We start from the raw sequence: 23,094 nt of genomic DNA, 5'->3' as shown, positions 1-23,094 counted from the left end.
TGCAACAAAATGATCACAGATGCTAGCGTCAAGCTTTTCAAATACAGGGTATGGTATAGGATACTTAACACTATGTGATGTTGGTTAACTATCATACGACTAGTAAGCAACAGTGACTGCTTAATTTAGGACACTCTGGCATCATCCAAAGATTATAAAAAATTTCATGAAATGCGAACTCAAATGTGATTTCGATTTTCCTACTTGTCGAATAATCCCAGAGAAAGAAATGAAAGATAATCACAATCTCTAACATGAATTTTCAGATAAATATCCAAAAAAAATCAAGGGAAAAAGATGAGAATAACTCCCCAGAAATTTGCAACCATACCTTTGAAGAAGGAGGTCCCTCCTCCGCAGAGAAAGGATCAAATCGAGATTTTTCCAGCAAGAAGCAGGAGGGGTGTGGTGTCTTGGCTCTCTCTGGAGGCTGGAGAACTGGAGAGAGGGGATTCTTGGGCGCCATCCTCGCCAGTTTCCAACCCAATCGATCTCGCATTTTTCCGAGAGGCATCTTCTGCGCTGGATAGAGACTCCCCCCTATTTCTAGTGGGTCACCGAGTCTGCCTCCTCCCCGGCGGCCCGCACGTAGATGATGGAGGAGGAGGAGGCGGCGGAGATGATGTACTGGGAGGAGCCGAGCTCGAGGTTGAGGGCGTCAAAACCTCGATCGACGTCGCTCGATGAGAGGGCGCGTCCATCATCCCTGTTACTTTTATAACAGGGGGGAGGGTGGAACGAAAAAACCATATGTATAAGGAAGTAACAGGGACGAGGGTGGAACCAAAAAAACATATGTATAAGGACGCGGCGGACACGCAAAAACGTTTGTTAGAAATCACCATTCTCAGCGAAATTTTTGTCCAAATCACGCTGAGAACGACGGATCAAACATACCCTAACGGTACATTTGATCGTTTGTCCAAGGTTGAACGAAATTAACAAAAAGAACAGAACAGAATATTGGTTTTGTTTGTTCTGCAATAACTGTTCCAAGTCCAACGTTTGTTTGGACCGTACTCAAATGCTATGTTCCAAATGTCTGTTGTTTGATGACGATGTGCGGACAACTTGGACAATCATGGATAATGGGTCGAATTACTTTGTTTTGGATCGTATGACCTGATTCGTCAACCATTTTACATGTTTTAACAAGTTTATTATAGTTTTTTGCCCAAATATGGATTCAATTACAAAATTATATCTAAAATCATGAAATTTTGCCCTGAATATGGATTTAGAATTTGATTTTTGCCCTGAATATGGATCTCAAATGGGATTTTGCCCCAAATATAATTTTTTGCTCCGAATATGGATCTTAAATTGGATTTTTGCCTCAAATATGGATCTCAAATCGAATTTTTGCCCTGAATATGGATTTTTCCTGGAATATGGATCTCAAATTGAATTTTTGCCTTAATTTAATCGACAATTTGAAGATCCAACGATTTTCAATGAAAATCATCGTCCCAAATTGTTTTGGATGATAGTCATGATTCATCGACGATGATTTAGTCGATGAATCGCCGAGGATGGCTACACTGAATGTGATTGCATCTGATCTGTGCACCCTCAATGAAATGCTGGCCTAAAGGTTCATGGGAATGGTAATTACTAAACATGGCATATGCCCATAATGAGATATCCAATGAAAGGCCAAATGGTAAGGTTGTGCCCAGCAGAGGTCACAGGTTTGAATCCCACGAGGGTCATCCCTAGTTTGCTTATCAAATAACCAAAAAAAGAAAGAAAGAAAAGAAATGAAGAATTTCACATGCATGATGTCTTAGTGGCACCCAAAATGCAACTACAACAATGCTAATATAGGTTCCGAGGTTCCCAATCACTAAACTTGGAGCCTCAAAGCATATCCTTTATACAATGAGAGTCGGATCAACTAGATTTCTCATGTCACACAAACAAGAGAATATTTTTCATAGAAAGAAGTTCTCATATGTAAACTTCTCATATGTATCATTTTTCTTATGAGATTTTTACTTTTTTTTCTTTTTTATTTTCAATCATGGCCTTTAGCTTCTAAACTGACATGAACCTTGAATTGTGGGACAAGCGAGTAGTACACAGTTTAGTGGATTTCATGCTCTCCTTATTCACTCAATACTTTTTTTTAATCATAGACATCAGCACCAAGGTCCTGTTTGCTTGCATCTCATTTGATTTGAAATCGCATGTGATTCCATCTTATGTGATTGGAAATCATATGATTCAGAATGATAAGGTGAAAGTGAATGTAATTTGGAATCACATGAAAAGTTAGTAAAATAGGCTCATTGTAATTTCAAATCTCACAGCCCATTTTCTCATGTTTGCTTTCACATGAGAAATCGGCGAATAAATGATTTTCATCCCAAGGTTCAATTGGTGAGAAGAAATATAAAAATAACACAATCATGTTGGTTAATCCAAAGACTGTTAAAGATTCCTAGATATTTCTACACAGTTCTTCAATGAAATGAAGATTAAAGATGCCTTCACGTACACATCCTTATTGCATGGCCTTTGCAGTGCAGGAAAATATCAGAATGCATATAAGCTCCTGCTAGCTTGTTTAAGGGATGGTATAAAGGTCCTCAATGCCACCCATCGTGCAGTACTTCTTGGACTTCATATGACAGTTTTACAGAAAGAAAGAAGAAAACTCAGAGCTGCTATTCGTAAATCAAAATTTGTGTAGTGGCGAACATGAAACCAAAAGGATGGGTAATTATACTGATAACAAGGACAAGAAATTGAAATAGATTAGCAGAGTGCAGAGTGGAGTAGCATATCAGTTACAGCAAAGGAATTGACTAATATCATGGTTGGTTGATATTCAATTTGGGGTTTCTGATATGGTTCTTGATCCTGATTCATATTTGTCATATTCAGCAAAAACCAAAAAAGAAGACTTGAAAATTATTAAGGAACCACTGACTGAAGTCCTAATACCTCAAATGAAAGCATAGGACAGAAAAGCAAGCCTTGGAGGGGGGAACATGTAAAATATCAGCAATAGAAGATCTTGAAGACCTTAATAGTCAAATCATTCAGCAGGTATGCAGTTATTTATTTTTTCCCGTGTTTAAGCCATTTAAATTCTTTCTGTGAAATATGGTGTAAGAGAAGTGTAACTTAAAATTCTTTTTGTTTTAAGTCATCTATTCTCATGTCAAGTCATTTACATACTCTATTGGCCTCTACTACCTGTTTCACAGGATACAAATTCTCTTGCAGTTGAACCCTTGGCAGTCAAATAAACGTAGACAACCCACTGTAGTTCAACAACCTAGTCATGCTAATTATCTGTTTGACACCACTAGCATATAGATCAACTTGGGGTTGGCAATTTAGACCATTTAGTGAAAGAGCAGTATTAATGAAGATGTATAACTTATGATTGGTATATGCTCTAAGCTTCATGGAAAGGATAGTATGCATTATGCAAATGATATATATATATATATATATATACATTGGATAGCTATGAGAAACATTTTGGATAGCTATGTGTCAATAATTGGGTCACAACCTCATGGCCAACAAAAACAATCCTGGAGTTTTTACTCTGCTTTTGTCAAGATAACAAGGCATTGTTGTAAAAACTGTGACGATAATAGCACTTTCTTCACATGTATGAGGTTCGCATGTAAGTGGTTGCAGGAACTCCAGTTCTGGATTGGCTATCTTTATAATCAGATATTAATTCCAATAGTTGAACGCCCTCTAGAGAGATCTGGAGAATGCCTAAGCAATAGAAACGACTTATTACAGAGCAAGACAACAAAGTCAAGCTCATTAAGGCTTTGTTTGGAAGCTCACAGTCGGAGGTAGCTAGGAAGGCAACCAGCAAATCCACAAATGCTGTGAATTTGACATTTCTATGTTACCTGTTTGGAAGCACCTCTAAAAATTTCAATCAAGAATTTAAAATAACTATCATCAGTTGTTTGAGTTGAAATATGGATCTTGCAATTACTTAGATATTGGTTCCCAAAAGAATGTTTTCATCACAACATTTGTAAATATGGGCCTTGGATTATGTTTTGTTCAAAGAATAAGGACTGCGGAACAAGAAAGAATAAGAGATTTAAACTGAATTTACATTCATAAGCATTTGTTCAAACACTTGCAAGGCAAGCAAAATGACAAACCAAAACCCATATAGCGACACATAATCACGTTTGGGCTTATACCCACAGTGTAGATGGAATTCCTGTTAGGATTTTCTTAGCAAGGTACCCCAAAATAAAAAAACCTGATGTTTTTTATTGTTATTCTTCTTTAAAGTCACAAAAGCTAATATCTTTTTTTATGAAAAACGAGATGTGCGCATTAGAAATAATAAAGGGACAATCACGGGGCATCACTCCGCACAAAAGCTAGTATCATTTGATCAGCTGTGTTTAAAACAGACACCACCATCATTCAACCCTTAGGCAAGTGATGGGAGATACATAGAGTGAAAAAAAAAATCCAAGAGGCATTTTTTGCTTGCAAATAGAATGAAATAAACAACCCTTGCCCGTTCCTCATCTGGTTCCTCATTTTCATCAATAGTTGGAGGAAATAGATGGTGGGGCATAACGTGTGTTTGCTCTACTCTCTTCGTCTACCTCATCAAGGTTGCACAGAGAGAACGCATGGACAGGGGCCCGGCCAGGGATGGATACTGTTGTGACAGGGGAAGGATGGATCATCGGGGGTGGCGGGGGACAGGAGAAAACGGAGATGAATCATTGGGGTGATGTAGGCCCCCAATTTCACACACGCACAAAATAAAAATCAGGAAAAACAGAATTTCAAACTGGAGCAGCAAAAACACAACCTAAAACAAGGCTTTCAGAACTAAAATGGGGTCAAGAGAGAGAGGATGCGCACCTTTGGTTGCCAAGAGAGCGGAGATGTGGGAGTTGAGGTCGAGGGAGAGAGTGTCGACGTGAGAGGAGAGAGTGAGAGAGTAGGGGTGAGAGAGAGACGGAGGGTGGGAGGGCGGCCCCCGTCGAGGTTATTTTTTTTTTTCTGAGGGTATACGTTCCCCTGTGACACGAGATTCAAAAGCAAAGATGAAAAAAATGGCATAAAAATAAATTACGAAAAAAACTACATATATTACGTATGGATTTAATTCAGCTTTAATCTTATAAAATAAGTTCAAAAGTCAGACATATACACGAGATCTTTCTTTGGAAATCAACGTATCAAATTCAACACTCAATGTGATCCAAACCCATAATCAGATAAAATTGGATCTGTATTTTAAGTTTTTTTCAAAAGCACTCTTCCTAACATAGCTTTTTCATGTTCTACGAGTTTCTCTCAAAAGAGAATTTTTATTTTATTTTTGCGAATATTTTTGAAAAAGATGGAGTTTTTTTTTCTTTTTTCTTTTGAACGGCTACCAAACCATATCCAGAGTATAAGGCGTGCAGACCCGATTTGCAGGGCCTTCTCATATCGTAGGATTGTCAATGGGTCGAGGCTTACCCAACTTGACCGAGTAATATTCGGACTCGAACCCAACTAATGAATCCAATGACTTAATCAGGACATGTCTACGGGATCCAATTATTTGGGGATGCAAACGAGTCAGAGTATCAACCAGATCCCTCTCTTATTGTCAGAAATGGATAGCGGATATCAGAATCCAACCTGGATTCACAGCATGTGCGGGTGAGTCTTGTTAGGCCAAGTGCTGCTAAATATGTGCAATTGGATCTGGGTCAAACTAGGGCCTAACTGGATCCTTCCTTTTCTATCTTCGCATTAGCACTTGCCCATCCCACCAAATCCAGTAACACAAAGGCTTAGAATCAGATCCGGACCTGATTTAGAAAGAGTGAATAATATCTGGATGAGCATGCCAATCCATATCTGAAATCCATTTTCATACCTAGCTCCTTTATTTATAATTTTTTTTAAGTAAGGGTTTACCTTATTAAAATGGGTCAAGTTCCCAGTTTCAACCCACTTTGACCTGGCCTTGTACATGTGAATGTTGCACACAGTTTCGGACCAGTTGGCTCTAGCTAGAGTCTGACCCGTTTGCTGACCACTATATACTAGGGGTGTCAACGGTCGGGTTTACCCGGTCGAAACCCTATAGGGTCCGGGTATGGTGATAAATAAGAAGACCCGATTAAGACCTGGGTCCAGACACGAAGGTCCGATTAATACATGGATCCGGGTATAGTTTGTGAAATTTTATACCAGACCTGGGGCTGACCCGAGTTCCGATTAAGACCCAAAAAATTTCAATGTAAAACTGATAAAAAAATTTATTTTACTGTGTATGCTTCATGCAGTTCTTATCGGGTCTGGATATGATTTATCTTATAGTGGACCCGATTAGACCTGGTCAGTACAGGATACCGTAACAAAAAATCAGGTCCAAGTCTGGTTCCACCCACCTGGGTTCGAACCAAACCCGACCCGTTGACCTACTATATACCCTTAGATGAAGTGGAAATGGCTGTATTAGTCCTGAAAGACTTGCAAGTTTGTAAAAAATAAACTATTTTCTCAATATGCTGGAAAGATAAAAAACTTATTTTCCTTCACAAATATTAATGGAAAAATAAATGACAGTCAAAAGTGAGGCATGTTTTGTAATGTCTCATGAGATTCAAACGCTCATGCAAATGTGAGAATGTCTCATTGGCATTGGCTAACCAAACATCAGAAATGATTGGTGAGAAACCAACTTTTATCTGCAAAAGGCCAATGAGAGTAATTCTCATGTACTTCATGAGAATCATTCCAAGCTTCTTGTGATGCTGATTCATATGACTCCAAATCAAATTTTATTTGGAGTCACATCTTGTTATGAGGATTTTTTTGGCAGGAAAAAAAATTATGAGAAATTGATGTCTTTTAGTACAAGAAATTAAAGATGAAAAATATGTGAAGTTATTGTGAAGACTGCAAAAAAAACCATGATAATATTGCAATATATCATGATAAAATCACAATACATATGAAATAGGTGAGAATTTAACTTTCTCATGCTTTTATCGAGTTGAATTTCTTATAATAAAACTGTGAAAAACACAAATTATCAGCTATATATGTGACTGGTCTTGAAGGCTGAGGAAGTCTATGAAATCTTTTACAGCTTTCTTATTCCCTAAATTAGGGAAACGACTCATTTTCATATGAAAAGGCCTTTTTCTCAACATGGGTTAGAAAAGCACCTATCACGCCTACAATGTGGCCCTATGTTTTTTTTACAGTAGAATGGCTGGTTTCTTAAGAAAACTTATTCATGCTTTCCTTCTTAGGAGTAGGGATGCACAACAAACTGAGCTGGCTCGAGCTCGACTTGAAGCTGGTCCATACTTTAAATGAGCCAAGCTTGAACATGGTTCTAAGGAGGCTCGGATGAGCAAACGAGCCGAGCATGATCAGCCTACCGAGCTCGATAAAACTCGGTAGGCTCCATAAGGAGCGGTACAAGTATATATATAATATATTTGCAATTATATTCACCGGGTTATTATTAGTGTAATGGGTAGGCTGTTGGGTTTTTATTAAAAAGGCTCATAGTTCAAATCCCATTTTCGTGTTAATAACTAAAATGTGTGCTTTGGCTTAGTGGTGGGACACGGGTAAAATTGAGCCCATCTACAACTATATTTTTAAAAAATAAATTTTTATGGAATGCCTTGAAGCACGGGTCAGCTTGAGCTCTGAACCGAGTCGAGTCCGGACAAAGTCATTCAAGCTCGGCTCCAAGCTCGAACTGGCAGGTTATATGTTACCCCCCCCCCCCCCCCCCGAACAGGGCATCTTATGCTCGGGGGTCCCAAAAAGCACCACGTATTTAAGCATGTGTGTCTCGTATCCCCATGTTTGTCAACATTAATTAGCGTTGGAGTTTGATGTGATTGCAAAGACTTAAGTACCCTCTCCTCCATTGGTGCCAAAAAAAATGACGATTCTAGAAAAGGAGTGGTTGTAAAGACTTAAGTGCCCCGAAGATGATTATTTAAGACCTAGTCTCTGCACTACAGGATTATCCGAGAAAGAAATCTCTCCTGGAGGAGGCCATGAACATCAACCCTCTCACTCTCTCGCTCTCCCTTCTCTTTCTGCTTCTGTGCACATCTAGCAAAAGATCTTACATTGCTCCATCAAGCACCGACTGACCTGCACATTGACTGTTGTGGAGTCTGATTCGGAGGTTTTACCCTTACAGGAGGAGGGTTTGAGGGCTCCTCTCAGCGTGGGTAGCATTATTCAACTAAATGAGTTGTGGATCCTAATTCAGAGTTTTTACCCTTACAGGAGAGGGGTCTGGGGGCTCCTCTCAGCGTGGGTAGCATCATTCAACTTGAAGAGTTGTGGAGCCTGATTCAGAGTTTTTACCCTTACAGAAGAGGGGTCTGAGGGTTCCTCCCAGCATAAGTAGCATCATTCAACTTGATGAGTTATGGAGCTTGATTCAGAGTTTTTGCCCTTACAGGAGGAGGGTTTGGGGGCTCCTTTCAGTGTGGATAGCATCATTCAACTTGATGAGTTGTGGAGCCTGATTCAGAGTTTTGCCCTTACAGAAGGGGGGTTTGGGGGCTCCTTCCAGTGTGGGTAGCATCGTTCAACTTGATGAGTTGTGGAGCCTGATTCATAGTTTTTGCCCTTACATAAGAAGGTTTGGGGGCTCCTCCTAGCGTGGGTAGCATCATTCAACTTGATGAGTTGTGGAGCCTTATTTAGAGTTTTTGCCCTTACAGGAGGGAGTCTGAGGGGTCCCCTCCGACGGGGGTCTAGGGGGGGCGCTCCTGGAGGAAGCTCGGGGGGCAGCGCCCCCCGGACCAATTTTTTTTGGGGCCTTATATAATTTTTTTATTTTATTTCCCTCTTTTAACTATCGAAAAAGAGCAATAAAAAGATTTGTAGTGTCTTCCACAAATCACTATAGTGATTTGTAGTGTTATTCAGTAAGAAAATCGTTATAAATCACTATACGAATTAGGACCAACTTGTCATGGCCATATCTCCCTAACCGAAGGTTATATTCCAAATCCGTAAAAAGTGGTGTCTTTGTTATTGAGTCTAGTTTATTCTTGTAAATTTTCAGTGATTTCTATGGTCATTTCATTTCCTATTTTAACTAAAAATCATACTCCTATTATTCTGTGTTGTGCAACCCAAAAATACTACAAATTGTTATAATATTTTGCGAAAGACACTACAAATCATTGTTGGAAGACCAGATAACACTATAAATCATTATGGGGCTTGTTGGAGACCCAAAAACACTACAAATCATTGTAAGAAGGCCCGCCAATACTATAAATCATTGTTGAAAGACCGGATAACACTATAAATCATTGTTGGGCTCGTTGGAGACCTGAAAACACTATAAATCATTGTAGAAAGGCCCAACAATACTATAAATCATTGTTGAAAGACCAGATAAAACTATAAATCGTTGTGGGACTTGTTGAAGACTCGAAAATACTACAAATCGTTGTAGGAAGGCCTAACAATACTACAAATTGCTGTTGAAAGGCTGGATAACACTATAAATCGTTGTTGGGCTCGTTGGAGACCTGAAAACACTACAAATCATTATAGGAAAGCCCGACAATACTATAAATCGTGTTGAAAGACCAGACAACACTATAAATCGTTGTGGGACTCATTGGAGACCCGAAAACACTAAAAATCGTTATAGGGGAGTCATTGAAAAAATCATGGAAAAGAAACAGAAAAAGAAAAATAGAAAAATTGTGGGAAAGAAAACACTTTATTACTCTTTTTTGATAGTTAAAAGAGGGAAAGAAAATAAAAAATTATACAAGGCTCCAAAAAAATTTGGTCTGGGGGGCGCTGCCCCCCGCCAGGGGCGGCCCCCCCTGAACCCCCGCCCGCTGACTGCGCAGTGGGACCCGCGCAGAGGGAGACCCCCCGGACCCCCCTCCTGTAAGGGCAAAAACTCTAAATCAGGTTCCACAACTCATCAAGTTGAATGATGCTACCCACACTGGGAGGAGCCCCCAAACCCCCTCCTGTAAGGGCAAAAACTATGAATCAGGCTCCACAACTCATCAAGTTGAACGATGCTATAGTCAGTGTGCAGGTCAGTCGGTGTTTGATGGAGCGATGTAGGATCGTCTGCTGGATGTGCACAGAAGTAGAAAGAAAAGGGAGAGAGAGTGAGAGGGTTGATGTTCATGGCCTTCTCCAGGGGGAACTCTTTGCCTCCCTTAATTTCTTCTCTAGAGAGACAGAGGGTTTTACAATGTCTTACGGAGAAGAAAGAAGAAGAAGATGACGATGAAAAGTTCAAATAGACATTTTTGATGGCTCAGGTTCATTTCGCCGGATGACCATCGGATCGCCGGCTCACCATCATTTCGTCGGATCACCATCGGCGAAACGATTAAGGTTCGTTTCGCTGTGTAGACTTTGAAGAGTCAACATTATCCTCGACTTTCTGGATGGAGGACATGTTTGTCCTTTTTTTGAACCGTTTGTTTTTTATTTTTTGAATGAAGGGTATTTTTGTCATTTTCTCAAACCGTCGTTTTATGAAAAGAATAGCAAGAAAGGGTACTTAAGTCTTTGAAACCACACCAGACTCCAATGCTAAGTGATGTCAACATAGACGGGAATACGAGCCCCATGTGCTTGTATACGTGGTGCTCATTCAGACCCCCGAACACAGACATGGGATTCAGTGAATCATCGGGGGAGAACATACACCACCCTCCCGGCTTGGCTCAAACTCGACTCGTGTGCATCCCTACTTAGTAGACCTTCTGCAGGTGGTGGTGGTGTTTCAAAAAATGTGCCTTTTCACATGAAAGATACCACCCTTAAACAAATGATCTCATATATCCTTCTTCTTCCTTTTTAAAGGCAAGCTGGGCTTATAGGCACACCCCAGCAGTTATTATTCTACATACTACTGGGTTTTAAACCTGCAAGGTCTCACCACAAAGAGACATGCACTGGCAGCTCCTCCCAACCACGTGGAGTCCCCATTGGTATAACCTTCTAATTCCTAACATTGAAACCGTTCAAGTATTCGGCAACCTTCAATGGGAGTCTAACACAGAACCCTGGGCTGAGATTTCATGGTTCTATCAATCTAACTATGGCATTCACCCAAAAGAACTTAAAATTGTTGATATTCATGACTGAATGCAAACACACACACATACATACACATTTTGTATAGTCAATTGTAGATGCTTCAAGTTGGAAAAATGTTGGTGCAAGCCATATTGACTCAATTCGAACTCTGCAAATGTGTTTAGCATGATCCAGTTGCTAAAATCACATCTTCGTCTTGTTTCCCTGTTATTAAATTATTATTTTTCATTTCATGAAATTTTGGCCGGTTGGAGACCGTTGATTAATGAAACTCTTGGAAAACTTGCACATACTTCATAATCTCATGATCCAAATGCAGCACTAAGCAAGCATATCAAAAAACAAAAGTGAAAAACTAGCCATTTTCAAACAGCAAGGCTTTAATTGATGATGCAAGAAGGAAAACAACAGTTAGGGCGTTTGATTGTGCAGACAACAGTGTCTGCAAGTCATTACTGTCCATGCCTCACGCAAACGGTATACATACACGCATGATGTGTGGAACACAACTCCTCGTGCGTCTAGTGGGACACCTTTTAGGTGTTCCACCCCTATCCCTGAAACAATGGTTTCTAGAACACTTGGGACAAAAATTTTAGACAAAGATTGGGCTTATTTAAGACACCTCTGCACCCGACCAATCGTTCTACACAGTCCTATCTGTGCAATCAAGCGCCCCCTAACGGACATTAATTCTACCTATAGCGGTGGTTTCTTTACGTTAAACCTATATATTTAAAAAAAAATACTATTCTAGCACAACTTTGATAGGTAATTTTCTCATTTGAAAGGACTCAATTTATATTCTTCTTCATATACTTCAACCTTCAAATCTACAAACTAAAGGAAGAAAGCAACTACGACACTCACACAATACACTTGGTTTTAATGTGGTTCGGTCTAGTATAGACCTACATTCATGATGAGACTCCTCTCAACACTCAATGAGGAGCTCATAGATCACCAATATTCATATGTAATAATTTCTATTTTTCATGAATTCGTATCTTTAGCTATCCTTTCTAATTAATGAACCTACCAATAAAATTTTCATCTCTTCATGTTCATCTTGGCAACCTCTTTCTTTAGCCACAGGACTCCTCTCTCTAGAAACCTTAGCTTTCAAGGTAAATTGCTTATCTTCATTAGAAAGGTCTTGCTTATCTACATTAAGAATGTCATTTCCTTCTATTCTAAACTTCACTAATTCTGGAATGGAGCTAACTGGACCCGGATCAAGATGGGCATGTTTGATAGCGAGTTTTGTGCATTCGCAACTTCACCGTGGATACGTGAAACAACATTGCTATCAAACAGTGGATGAGGCGAACGCACGAAACGCACGAAACGCACATCCGGTGTAACAGTTTTTTACTATTTCACCCCCTTCCCCCTGTTACGCTGGGAACATGGATGAGGGTTACACTAAAAAAGAAATTATTGGGCAGGGGGTAATACCCCCCCCTTCATTTAGTCTCCTTCTCCCCTCTCTGTGACCCTCCCCCCAACACTTACGTTCCGTCCTCTACGAGCCTCCCCTTGATGCCGACCCTTCGGTGACCTTCACAACTCTCTCTCTCTCTCTCTCTCTCTCTCTCTCTATATATATATATATATATATATATATATATGTGTGTGTGTGTGTGTGTGTGTGTGTGTGTGTGTGTGTGTGTGGTCTGATTTGGAAGGGCTAGGGTGTGGGATTCGTTTATAGATGACTGATTTTTTATTGTTTTTAGTGTTTAGATTTGGGGCCTTTGCTTCAATTGTAGGGTATATTTGATTTGTTTAGCATGATATATGTGTTGAATCTCACGGTAGATGGCTGGATTATTACTAGATTTAGGGTTTACATTTAGGGCTTTTACTTGATTTGGATTCTGCTTCAATTGTAGAGTATATTTGATATGAATGGCATGCAATATGTGTTGAATCTCATTGTGGATTGCTGGATTTTTACTATGTTTAGGATTTACAATGGGAGCTCTGCTTGTTTGGCATAAGTTGTTAGTGCACGTCATCATGTATTGGGACATTGCAAGTTCAAAACTCAATGGTATGTTGTGTATCTTGTGGGGTTAAAAAACAAATTAAGGTTTTTGCTTGATTCGGGCTTTTCTTCTATTCTAGGGTATACTTGATATGAATTGCAAGTTATGTGTATTGAATCTCATTGTGGATGTCTTGATTTGAACTATACCTAGGGATTACATTTGGGGCTTCTATTGAATATCATTATAGACGGCCAAAGTTTTATTGATTTTACGGTTTCAAATATATTTTTGCTTCAATTAAGGGTTTTTATTGTTTTTATGGTATGTACATGCGCACACACACACATGAATGACCTAGCCTAGATTTCAAAGATGAAAATGTTATACACTTGTTTAGATTTGGACTAAAGATTTAAAGCATATGACTATGTATTTTGTAGTCATGTTTCATTCATTATCCAATTATTTTAATTATTGTTATGATGAAATTATACTTGTGAATGCAAGTACTGTTCAATACGAAAGATGTTGTAATGAGTGAAGTACAAAAAGTGCATTCTAGTTGGATAGATCAAGCTAAGATACCTAGAAGGAAATGTTTAGGAGGTTGAAAGACAAGGCAATGAGGGTGGTGGAAAGTTAAATGATAGAATAGTTTGGGTCTTAATTCACATTAGACAAAATCAAGAACAAAATGAATGAATGAATGTATGATCTGATTCATTTTGAATGAATAAAATGAATATATCTATGAGCATATTCATTTTTTAATGAATGAACGTATTAGAATGAATGGATGCATAAATGTATATATGAGCAAGTTTATTTTTAATGAATGAATATATGAGTATATTTATTTTTTAAATGAATGTATAAACAAGTTTATTTTGAATGAATGAATGTATGTACGAGCAAATTCATTTTCAATGAATGAATGAATATATGTATGAAAAAATTTATTTTTAATGAATAAAATAAATGTATGTATGAGTAAGTTTATTTTTCAATAAATGAATGCATGAATGTATGAGTAAATTCATTTTAGAATGAATGAATGAATGGATGGATGGATGCATGAATGTATGTATGAACAGATTCATTTTGAATGAATAATGTATGAGCATGTTTGTTTTTTAATAAATAAAATAAACGAGTGTATGAAAAAAGTTAATTTTGAATAAATGAATGTATATATGAGCATGTTGTTTTTTTAATAAATGAATAAATGAAAGTACGAGTATGTTCATTTTTTAATGAATGAATGATTGTACGAGTAGGTTCATTTTTTAATGAATTAATGTTGTATGAGCAAGTTTATTTTTTAATGAATGAAAGTTTATGAATTCATATTTTTTATTTCTTATTATTTTTCTTTAAATTGTATAAGTTTTATACTATTTTTTTATATGAATCCAATTTGAGATCCATATTGAGGATAAAAATCTATAATTTTTTGACATATGTTCATAATTGGATCCAATATGATACCTATTAAAATATTTGTATGTCAAAAATATGGTTGCCTATTTGTTTTCCTTTTAAATTACATAAGTTGTATATTTTTTTGGTATTTGGATTTAATATGAGATCCATATCTGAGGGTAAAATCCATAATAAATATGTCAAAACACTTATATAGTTCGGCAAATCGGGTCGTATAATCCAAAACAAAGTTATCTAACCCATTATCTATATGTGTTCAAACTGTCTAACAATGTAAATCAAATGCCGAACACAAAGAACACAACTTCTTGTTCAATCAAAACAAATGTTAGACGGAGTACAATTATTATATAACATAAAAGAACATGTGTTATGTCTGTGTTGTTCTATTGTTCCATTCAATCTTGGACAATGATCCCACTGGCAATGATGATGATGAATATGACCTTAAAAAGATATGTGAACTAATCTTTTTGGAGCTTATACTAGTTGATTGTTGTCATCATGCTATGATGAAACTAGTACTATTCACATCACGACATAGCGACAATATGACTGCACGCAAATAAAGGGTCATAGAAAAGTGATTTTCATGTGTTAAAAACTGCAAAATAAAGATATCAAAATTAGGAAAAGGAGAAAAAATAGAAGGTAATAAACTAATAATTTGAAAATTCAACTTTAACATGTTTTATTTGTTAAAACAAAGGAGAGAGAGAGCTTTATATGTGTCACTTTGTTTCAGAGAAATACCAAAAGAAAAAACACGGCTCAACTGCTAAATCAACTCAAATCCATTTGTAGGATAAGTGGCTGAAAACAGGAGTTCAACCATTTATCCAGAAAACATGGATAAACTGAAATATTGCAATATGGAGCATATAAAAGTGTTCCAACTTTTTGGGTAAGTAGGTCTATCCAAATACTTCCTTAGGCATGCCACCAAACTAGAATATCATGGGCCTCTTAATACCAGTTTTTGAAGGACACAATGAATATTTGTCATGTTTTCAAGTCTTGTAATTTGTCTCAACAATTGGATAACAAAGATACCAAAAACGATTGTGGTTCTGAACCACAATACTTGGGATGCATTTAGTCACCAAATTTTAGATCCAACCACACAGGTAAGTTTGGCATGTTTTAATTACTAGCATCCATGCATGTTTAATTATCTGCAAAATATGATAAATCTAATTTTCAAGATAGTAAAGTTCAATTTTAATAAATTTATGAAAATTAAGAATGATTTAGAAATAGCCCAAGAACAAAATATGTTAAACATGATCCTAAGGATACTTTTTGCTCTTGAAGGTCGAATATATTTAAAACACAAACCCGTAGGTTCTAAACCAATGTCGTTAAAATGGGATCACTAGGGGCACATTTGGAAGCGAGAAAGATGTAGGAAAAGTGATGCAAAATAGAAAATCCTTGTAGATATTCTGACCCTTCTAAACGAGAAAGATTTTTTATTTTTACATTCCCCACCACCAGTCTCACCACCACCACCACCATCCATCTCACCACCACTCTACTCCTCTCTCATTTTTTCGCATTTTCTCACTTTGCTTTTCTCATGCTACACAAACAAGCTAATAACTTTTTTTTAAAGAACTCATATAAAAAACTCTCATAGGCAAAACTTTATTTTTCTATGAGAGTTTTTCTCTCTTCCAAACGTTGAATAGGTTTCTTAAAAGAATTAATGAAAAAATTAAAGCGAATTGATCGGTCTTTTTAACCATCAGTTGATGTGTCGTTAAAAAATAAATGCCCATAAAAGTATTAAAATAATAAATTTAATCAGCCCCTTTTGAATCGTCTTTGAGCTGATTGAGGCCGATTCAGACAGATTTTGACAATATTTTTCCAAATTCCTGAATCGAAATTCATAGAGGCAGGTCATGTTGACCAAATCTGACCCATGGATATATTCAACATGGATAAAATAATAAAAATCTAATCTCAGATCAAATTTTTTGACGTAAAAATAAAATTAATTAATGTAGAGAGAGAGGTGGGGTTGGGGTTGGGGTGTGGGGGCGCGTGAGATGGAGTCCTTCACTATGAGGGCACCAATCTAGGATTCGCTGTCTGGCCATGATCGTGGTACTGCTTTATTTGTGTAGTACTTACTTTCTTTTGCTTTGGTACTGCCACTAATCCACGGGACTTTTGACAGAAGGACCAAAACGTGTAGTCTGACATGAACAGTGCAGAAATACTTAGATTCCACCTAATGGAAAAAAAGTGCCCACTGGTCACATAAAGCAAGCTATGATTAATGCCAAGTACAGACCCTCCTTTGCACTCATTATGCCTTTTAACAGTATGCGCTCAAGCTTCTGTGCCAACGAAAATGAGTCCCTGAATCAACAAGCAGACGCACACACACACACACACACACACACACTCTGACCTGTTGGTTGCTTTTGAAGATCTGATTACAAGAGTTCAAACCTGCACTAATTGCAATTGATTTCCTCGGCAAAAATTAAGAAATAAGTTCAAGACCTCACAATTAACATATCTGATCAGAATGTTTTGGTCTTTCTTTCATAGTAGGAATTTTCATCTGCATCTGATAATTAATTTGTCATAATCCATGTACATCTTGATTGATATTTGAAACTTAAGACTTGAGCTGTCTCAGACACGCGTAGTATAAAGTTAACAAGAAATTGGTACCAAGTCAGACAATACCAAAGGTTGAGCCTATATTTTGGGCACCAGATGCTATCTTTGCCCTCTGTTTTGGTTATCAGACCCTTCAGCAAAAAAAAAATTGATGAGACCCTAATATCATCTAATCTTGAATATGCTCAAAGGCTAAGTTGGGAAGCCATATTCAAGACCAAATCAACTCCAATTTTATATGTTCTAGCACCATGGTGTACAAACATATTGACTGGATTTGGATTAGTCTCAAAAGAGTGGCCGCATGAATCTTAAGAGAATCAAATAGGTTCTGAATTTTGCAGATTTAGTGTCTTGAACTGGAGACTCGCCGATATTGACTGAGCAGGACATAGGCATAACCTGTTTGAGATCTGCAAGAGTCCCCAGATCAATTGGTGGTTCAAACTTGGTTGATCACTGAGGAGCATCAGAGTGCATCCTCTTCTTCCCATGAAGGGGAACACCAAAGAGCTTGACATTGTTGCTGGAATCCTCTTCTTCTTCTAGTGTGAGAGAGCTTGCACTGGTCAAACTGGTGTTCCTCATGGTTTCTTCAAGAGAAGGCCCAAACTTTGTGAGTTTGAGCTGGGAAAGTAATGAAGGGTGATTTGGTAATTTTGGTGGGGATGCTGTCTTCACATGGTTCTGAACAAAGTAGATGATGTCATTGTAAAGTTTTCTCATGTGGGTCAACTCTGCCAGCAACTGGGAGTTGGTCTTCCTTAGCCTCTGGTTATCCTCTGTGAGTGATGACAGCAGCTCAGGGTTGTCTTTTGGAATTGAAGAAGACTGATCCCTTGGGGATGATGATGGTGAATCCCACCAGCTCACTTGACCATCTGAGCTTGCTCTAGCCCATGGATACGGCAATAATTGTGACTGTGGTTGGTGATGTTGATTAGGCGGTTGAGTTGTTTTTCTTCTATGGATTTCACATAGCAAGTGCATCTTTCCTTTCCTGAAAAAATCATTTGCAAACTCCCATCGGTCTGGAACAATCTTCCTGAATCCCTGAAAGAGTGAAAAGAACATCTAGGTGAATGGTCCAATATTCATTTTAGAGAACTTCTTATTGAAGAGAAACAAGAAGATGGATTGTAAACTCAGTAATAAAAAAGCAGATTCTTGAAATTGTTTGAAATACTAGTAATACTGGATATTTACCCATTTTTCGTTAAGTGACCTAATTGACAAAGCCCTACAGATTCCATGAAGTAAACGCACCAATATACTTTTATGAAATCATCGTTTTCTCCAAAAATAAAAAGAAATGATACTTCGGATTAATGATTAAAAAAAACTCAACATTTGACAAAAGAAAACCTATTCTTTAATGCCTGCAAATGCAAGAGTTCAGTTGAACCATGTCACACATGGACCAGCAAAGTGCCTGGTTATGACCCGTTTGGCTAACAACCTTCCTTTAGAAAAACAAACACGAGATGATGAAGTAATGAATAAAACCCATTACTTAAACAACTATGATCCACAAAATGGCAGCCATCCTTTACTGAACTTCTCATACAATATTCATCAAAAATGCCATAAGATAACTACTCAAACCCATTAAGAAAAACTATTTTCACTGCAGAATTTAGTATCATAGGCTGAGAAGACAAAAAAGGTAAAAATTCACAAAATACAGGAGGAAACCATCAGATGGTATTTTATTCTCAAGAAATCTAAAAGCAAATCATTCACTCTAAAGTCTAAACCCTGCAGTTCAAGGAATGCTTAGTGGCCTTTTTTGCTTGAAAACAAAAACCATCAAATTCCTTTTTCTCATGCACTCTTTGGAGTTTTTATGAGGAAAATGTATTCATTTTTGTGAACTAAACAAAGAGGCTCCTTCAAATCAAGATTCCAAAATCCATCTTTTATGCTAGTCTACATGAGCTCAAGCATTAGTACTGATAACTATTTACCTAACAAAATATTAGCAGAAAAAGAAGAAAAGAGAAACACATATTTGTTAAAAACTGTAAACATGTGAATCATTTATAATTTTTGTCAAACCACTCCCAGACATCAAAAACCGAAAAAGAAGAGTATAAAAAAAAGACAGCCATTCATAATGCAGCAAAAAATAAGCAAAAGAGATGGGATTTGAGTTCTTACATATGTGTTGAGCTGCCTGACAAAGCTGGAAAAATTGTTGTGCTTGAAGTAGTTGGGGAGCAAGTCTCTTGCGAATTCTGGTGGCCTCCAAACAACGAAAGTTGATTCATCTTCACCCCATGTTACAATGTCATCAGTGGAGGGATCATCAACGAGTTGGTAGGTCTTTATTAAGAAGGGTGCTGGAACCGGTTGGTTTGAATCCATTGTCACAAGCATCCCTTCACTGTTGCTCACCAAAACACCCATAGATCATAAGCCACAATCACTCATGCACCCCTCCACCTCTAATTTACCCAGCCATATAAGAACCTCTCTCTCTCTCTCTCTCTCTCTATATATATATATATATATATAATCACACATTTTTCAAAGATTGTGGAGAGCATGTGTTTGCTTGTTTGAACAAGATTATGAAAGAGAAAGCTTTTTCAGTTATATTACTAATATGCCATCAATGCTCCTGTATCTGCAAAGTGACATAACATGCTGGTTCAGAGCATCAAGCACTATAAAACACTATGATGAAGCACTGAAGCATGGTTTCAAGCAACCAGGCACTGTTTTGGGGCATCATTTGTTGCAGGTATTCCAGCAACCTCTGGCATCATACCACATGAGACAACTTGAAAGGTGATCATTAACAAGATCCTGCATTTTTATCTTGCTTCAATCAACAAAGTAGCGTTGACCACTGTTTTTTCTTTTTTAAGTTTTTTTTTGAAAGGCAAGCTGGGGTTATGCAAACAGCATAATACATTTGATTTTTTTTTTCGAAGGAAATACATTTGATGGTCATCAACTTTGGACAATATTGTGATGCTTCATCAGAAGACTAATGCTCGTGACCAAAGAACAAAACTACTTCCTATCCAAGGTCCAGAACTGTGCGCTTCCAAGTATATAACATGATACCACCAAAACTCAGCATTTAATGGATTTCCTTTTCTTTTCTATGTGGGAACACCAAAGATCTAAACTGTACTGGATTATGCCAGTCCTAGCTTAGAATCTTGGAAAAGAAATATGATTACAGGACCATGGTTGTGTACATTGTATGAGCCCATGATGCCTGCCACCAATCCAGAAATTCTTATGGCCCACATATATAACTTTCATGTGGGCCATGTTTCAATGCATATAAATATTTTTGGAAAATTTACAAAAATATGCCTAACTTTTGGATTATTTACAAACACATGCCTAACTTTTGAGATATTATGAATACAGGCCTAGTTAACAAATCAATTCTCAAAGTTAGGCGTATATTTGTAATCTTTTAAAAGTTAGTCTCTGTTTATTAAATAGGCTAAAGGTTAAGCATGTTTTTGTAAAAAAAATCAATATTTTTTCTTCCACGGCATTGGATCTCCCACTTTTAGAACTGAGGATCCAATACTAGTGGCTCATGCAAGATACATGTTGTGTGCAAGGGAGGTTAGGGGGCCATGACTATATACCACCCTCAGAAAAAAAAATTGAGCATATTGGTCTTCTTGAAAGACTTTAGGGTTTTCATGTAAAGCCACACTGGTTATGGGGAGAATGGAAGTGGGCCCCGTACTTCATGGTAAGAATGTGAATGTTTTCTTTGGTGATTTCAATGTGCACCCGTGAGTGAGAAAGAAGGGAATAGAGGAATAATTTTACTTAGTTACTGTTACCATGCTGTTTCTGTGACCATCTTTTTTTTAAGTTCTAGATTTGGTGTTGGACTACGTGATGGGATTTAAAGCGGTGCTTCCCAATTTAATGAAAAAAGTATTAAAACCAAATAACAGACATCCCTTCTTTATTTTTCTTTCTCGCTTCCTTTTATGGGGGTCTTCCTGGTTTGCCTCATTTACTGTAGTCAAGGTAAATATGATGAGTAAAAAAAAAATCTTCTATACGTAAAAGGGTCTTCACTTTAAAATGTAAAGAATTTGGTTGTTGGGGACTTCCTTGTTTACCTTATTTACTCTCTTCAAAATTCGTCACTTTTTTATCCACTTTCTATGTGAGCTTGGGATTCAGCGTTTTGGAGAAAACAGGATCGATTGGGCAAGCCAGCTGGGTTGTACATTTGACTAGTAAAAATTGGTACATAAAATGCTCTTAGAGGGTGCGTTTGATTGCACTGAAAAATAGTCCCGCTGGACTATTTGTCTCACTTTTGTGAGCCCGGCTGCCTTAGAGACAAATATGAAATGTTTTCGGCCGTGTCTTTTGTAAGCACAGAGACTAATTTTTTTTTTCCATGTAGGAACGGGAAAACCACCTCAGAGAGGTGTAAACCCGGGCCTACCCCTTGACCCCAGGGAGCCACCGGCTTTGGCTTACGCAATGAGAATAATGCCCGCAGGAATCGATCCCCAACTGCCCGTCTAACAGTCAGGTCAGCACGGAAACTAATTATCCCATCCTTTTTTCCACAAAGACAAATAGTCGATGACTATTTATCAGTGCCATCAAACATGCACAAAGGGAAAATTGGAAAGGGGCATTGCCAATTGCCTCCTGTCTTGTCTGGGAGGTATCGGAAATGGGAATTGAAAGATTGAGAGAGAGCCCACTTTCCCTTTTAATTACCTATTTCTTCTAAATATTCTGCACATAGTTTGGTTTGGGACGGCATTTTTTATGCAGTGGCGCTGCATGATGCAACGCTGCTGCTGCCACCGCTGACAACCACCCATCTCAACATTTCTGGTGTAGACCACACCCATCTTGAGAAATGATAAGATGAGTGGCTGTCAGCGACGCTTCATGATTTAGCATATATATATATAACATTAACCAAGTCATATTCAAGTTATAAATTAAATTATTTCCTGCAACTTGATGAATTCAAGGGGCGATGGAGCTCACTGCTTGCAATATTCCACGTGACTCTCCAAAGAACCCAGCGTGGCAACTTAATTGCACAAAAGACAAACATCCCTAAAAACCAAACTTGATCGCATCTACATGTGCATTATTTTGTTTGGAACTTGGATGACTCTGACATGTCCAGTCTGCTCTGCTGAGCTTGGCCTGAACAAAACTGAGACCCGACTTGAACCTTATTATATATCCTCTGAGGGTATGGTCCATAAGGAGAGATTATGTAGGATTCCGCTTGTCTGGTAGGAGCAGCTAGTGCACGTCACTTTGTGTTGGGAAGTTGCAGGTTCGAAACCCAATGGTATAATTGTATAACTGGTAGGGTCTGCCTAACCCTAGCTTGTCTTTCAAAAAAAAAAACAAGATAAGAAAAAGTTAAACGTTAGGTAAAGCACCCCAGACAGACATACAGTGGCAGCATAATAAGGGACTTATTCTTTCTTTTTTTATTTTAATAATGAGGTATCCTTACCGGAAAACCGGGCTACTTATAATAGACCCACCTCCAGCCAGCTAAACCCCAGGTGACGCCCACGACCACCCAGCCTTACGTGGTCCGCCTTAAAAAATAAGAGGCTTATTCTTGAGGCAGTGCCAGGTTTTACCTCATCACTGCCTCTTTCAACTTGGTATGGTAACCAAAGGGGCGCTCGGATTGTCTGGCAGGAGCAGTTAGTTCAAGTCACCTTGTGTTGGGTGGTTGCAAGTTCCAATCTCAATGGTATGGTTGTATAACTGGTAGGGGTCTGCCTAACCCCACTCCAAAGAAAAACTTAGTATGGTGATGGAGGGAAGGCCCAATGACAGTCATACCTCTGTTTTATGCAGGAAGTTGTCAACAACAATGTGCTTAATTAGAATCGTTATGTGAAAAGATTGACATTGGATCAGAGAT

At 38.0% G+C, this 23,094-nt stretch overlaps 1 protein-coding gene across 1 annotated transcript; it reads right to left on the bottom strand.

Moving 5' to 3' along the window:
• Positions 1-17,630: 17,630 nt before the first annotated feature.
• LOC149836487 (heat stress transcription factor B-4-like) lies at positions 17,631-19,583 on the bottom strand. Its single transcript, XM_090006934.1, has 2 exons — positions 19,335-19,583; positions 17,631-18,227 (listed from the first exon to the last, which is right to left on the bottom strand). Exons 1-2 carry the CDS (start codon positions 19,581-19,583, stop codon positions 17,631-17,633), a joined length of 846 nt encoding a protein of 281 aa, XP_089863060.1.
• Positions 19,584-23,094: the final 3,511 nt, after the last annotated feature.

Source organism: Nuphar pumila, chromosome 5 (genome assembly GCF_984573655.1).
Source record: "Nuphar pumila chromosome 5, dmNupPumi1.hap1.1, whole genome shotgun sequence".
Lineage (NCBI taxonomy): Eukaryota > Viridiplantae > Streptophyta > Magnoliopsida > Nymphaeales > Nymphaeaceae > Nuphar > Nuphar pumila.
Note: the sequence above shows the minus strand (reverse complement) of the source record. Positions and strands in the feature narration are given on the sequence as shown.

Bases quoted from the DNA above. Each gene is read 5' to 3' on its own strand.
- LOC149836487 (XM_090006934.1), bottom strand. From the start codon at position 19,583: ATGGGTGTTTTGGTGAGCAACAGTGAAGGGATGCTTGTGACAATGGAT. The intron at 18,228-19,334 runs GTAAGAACTCAA...TCACTCTTTCAG, and splicing joins TCAGGCAGCTCAACACATAT to GGATTCAGGAAGATTGTTCC.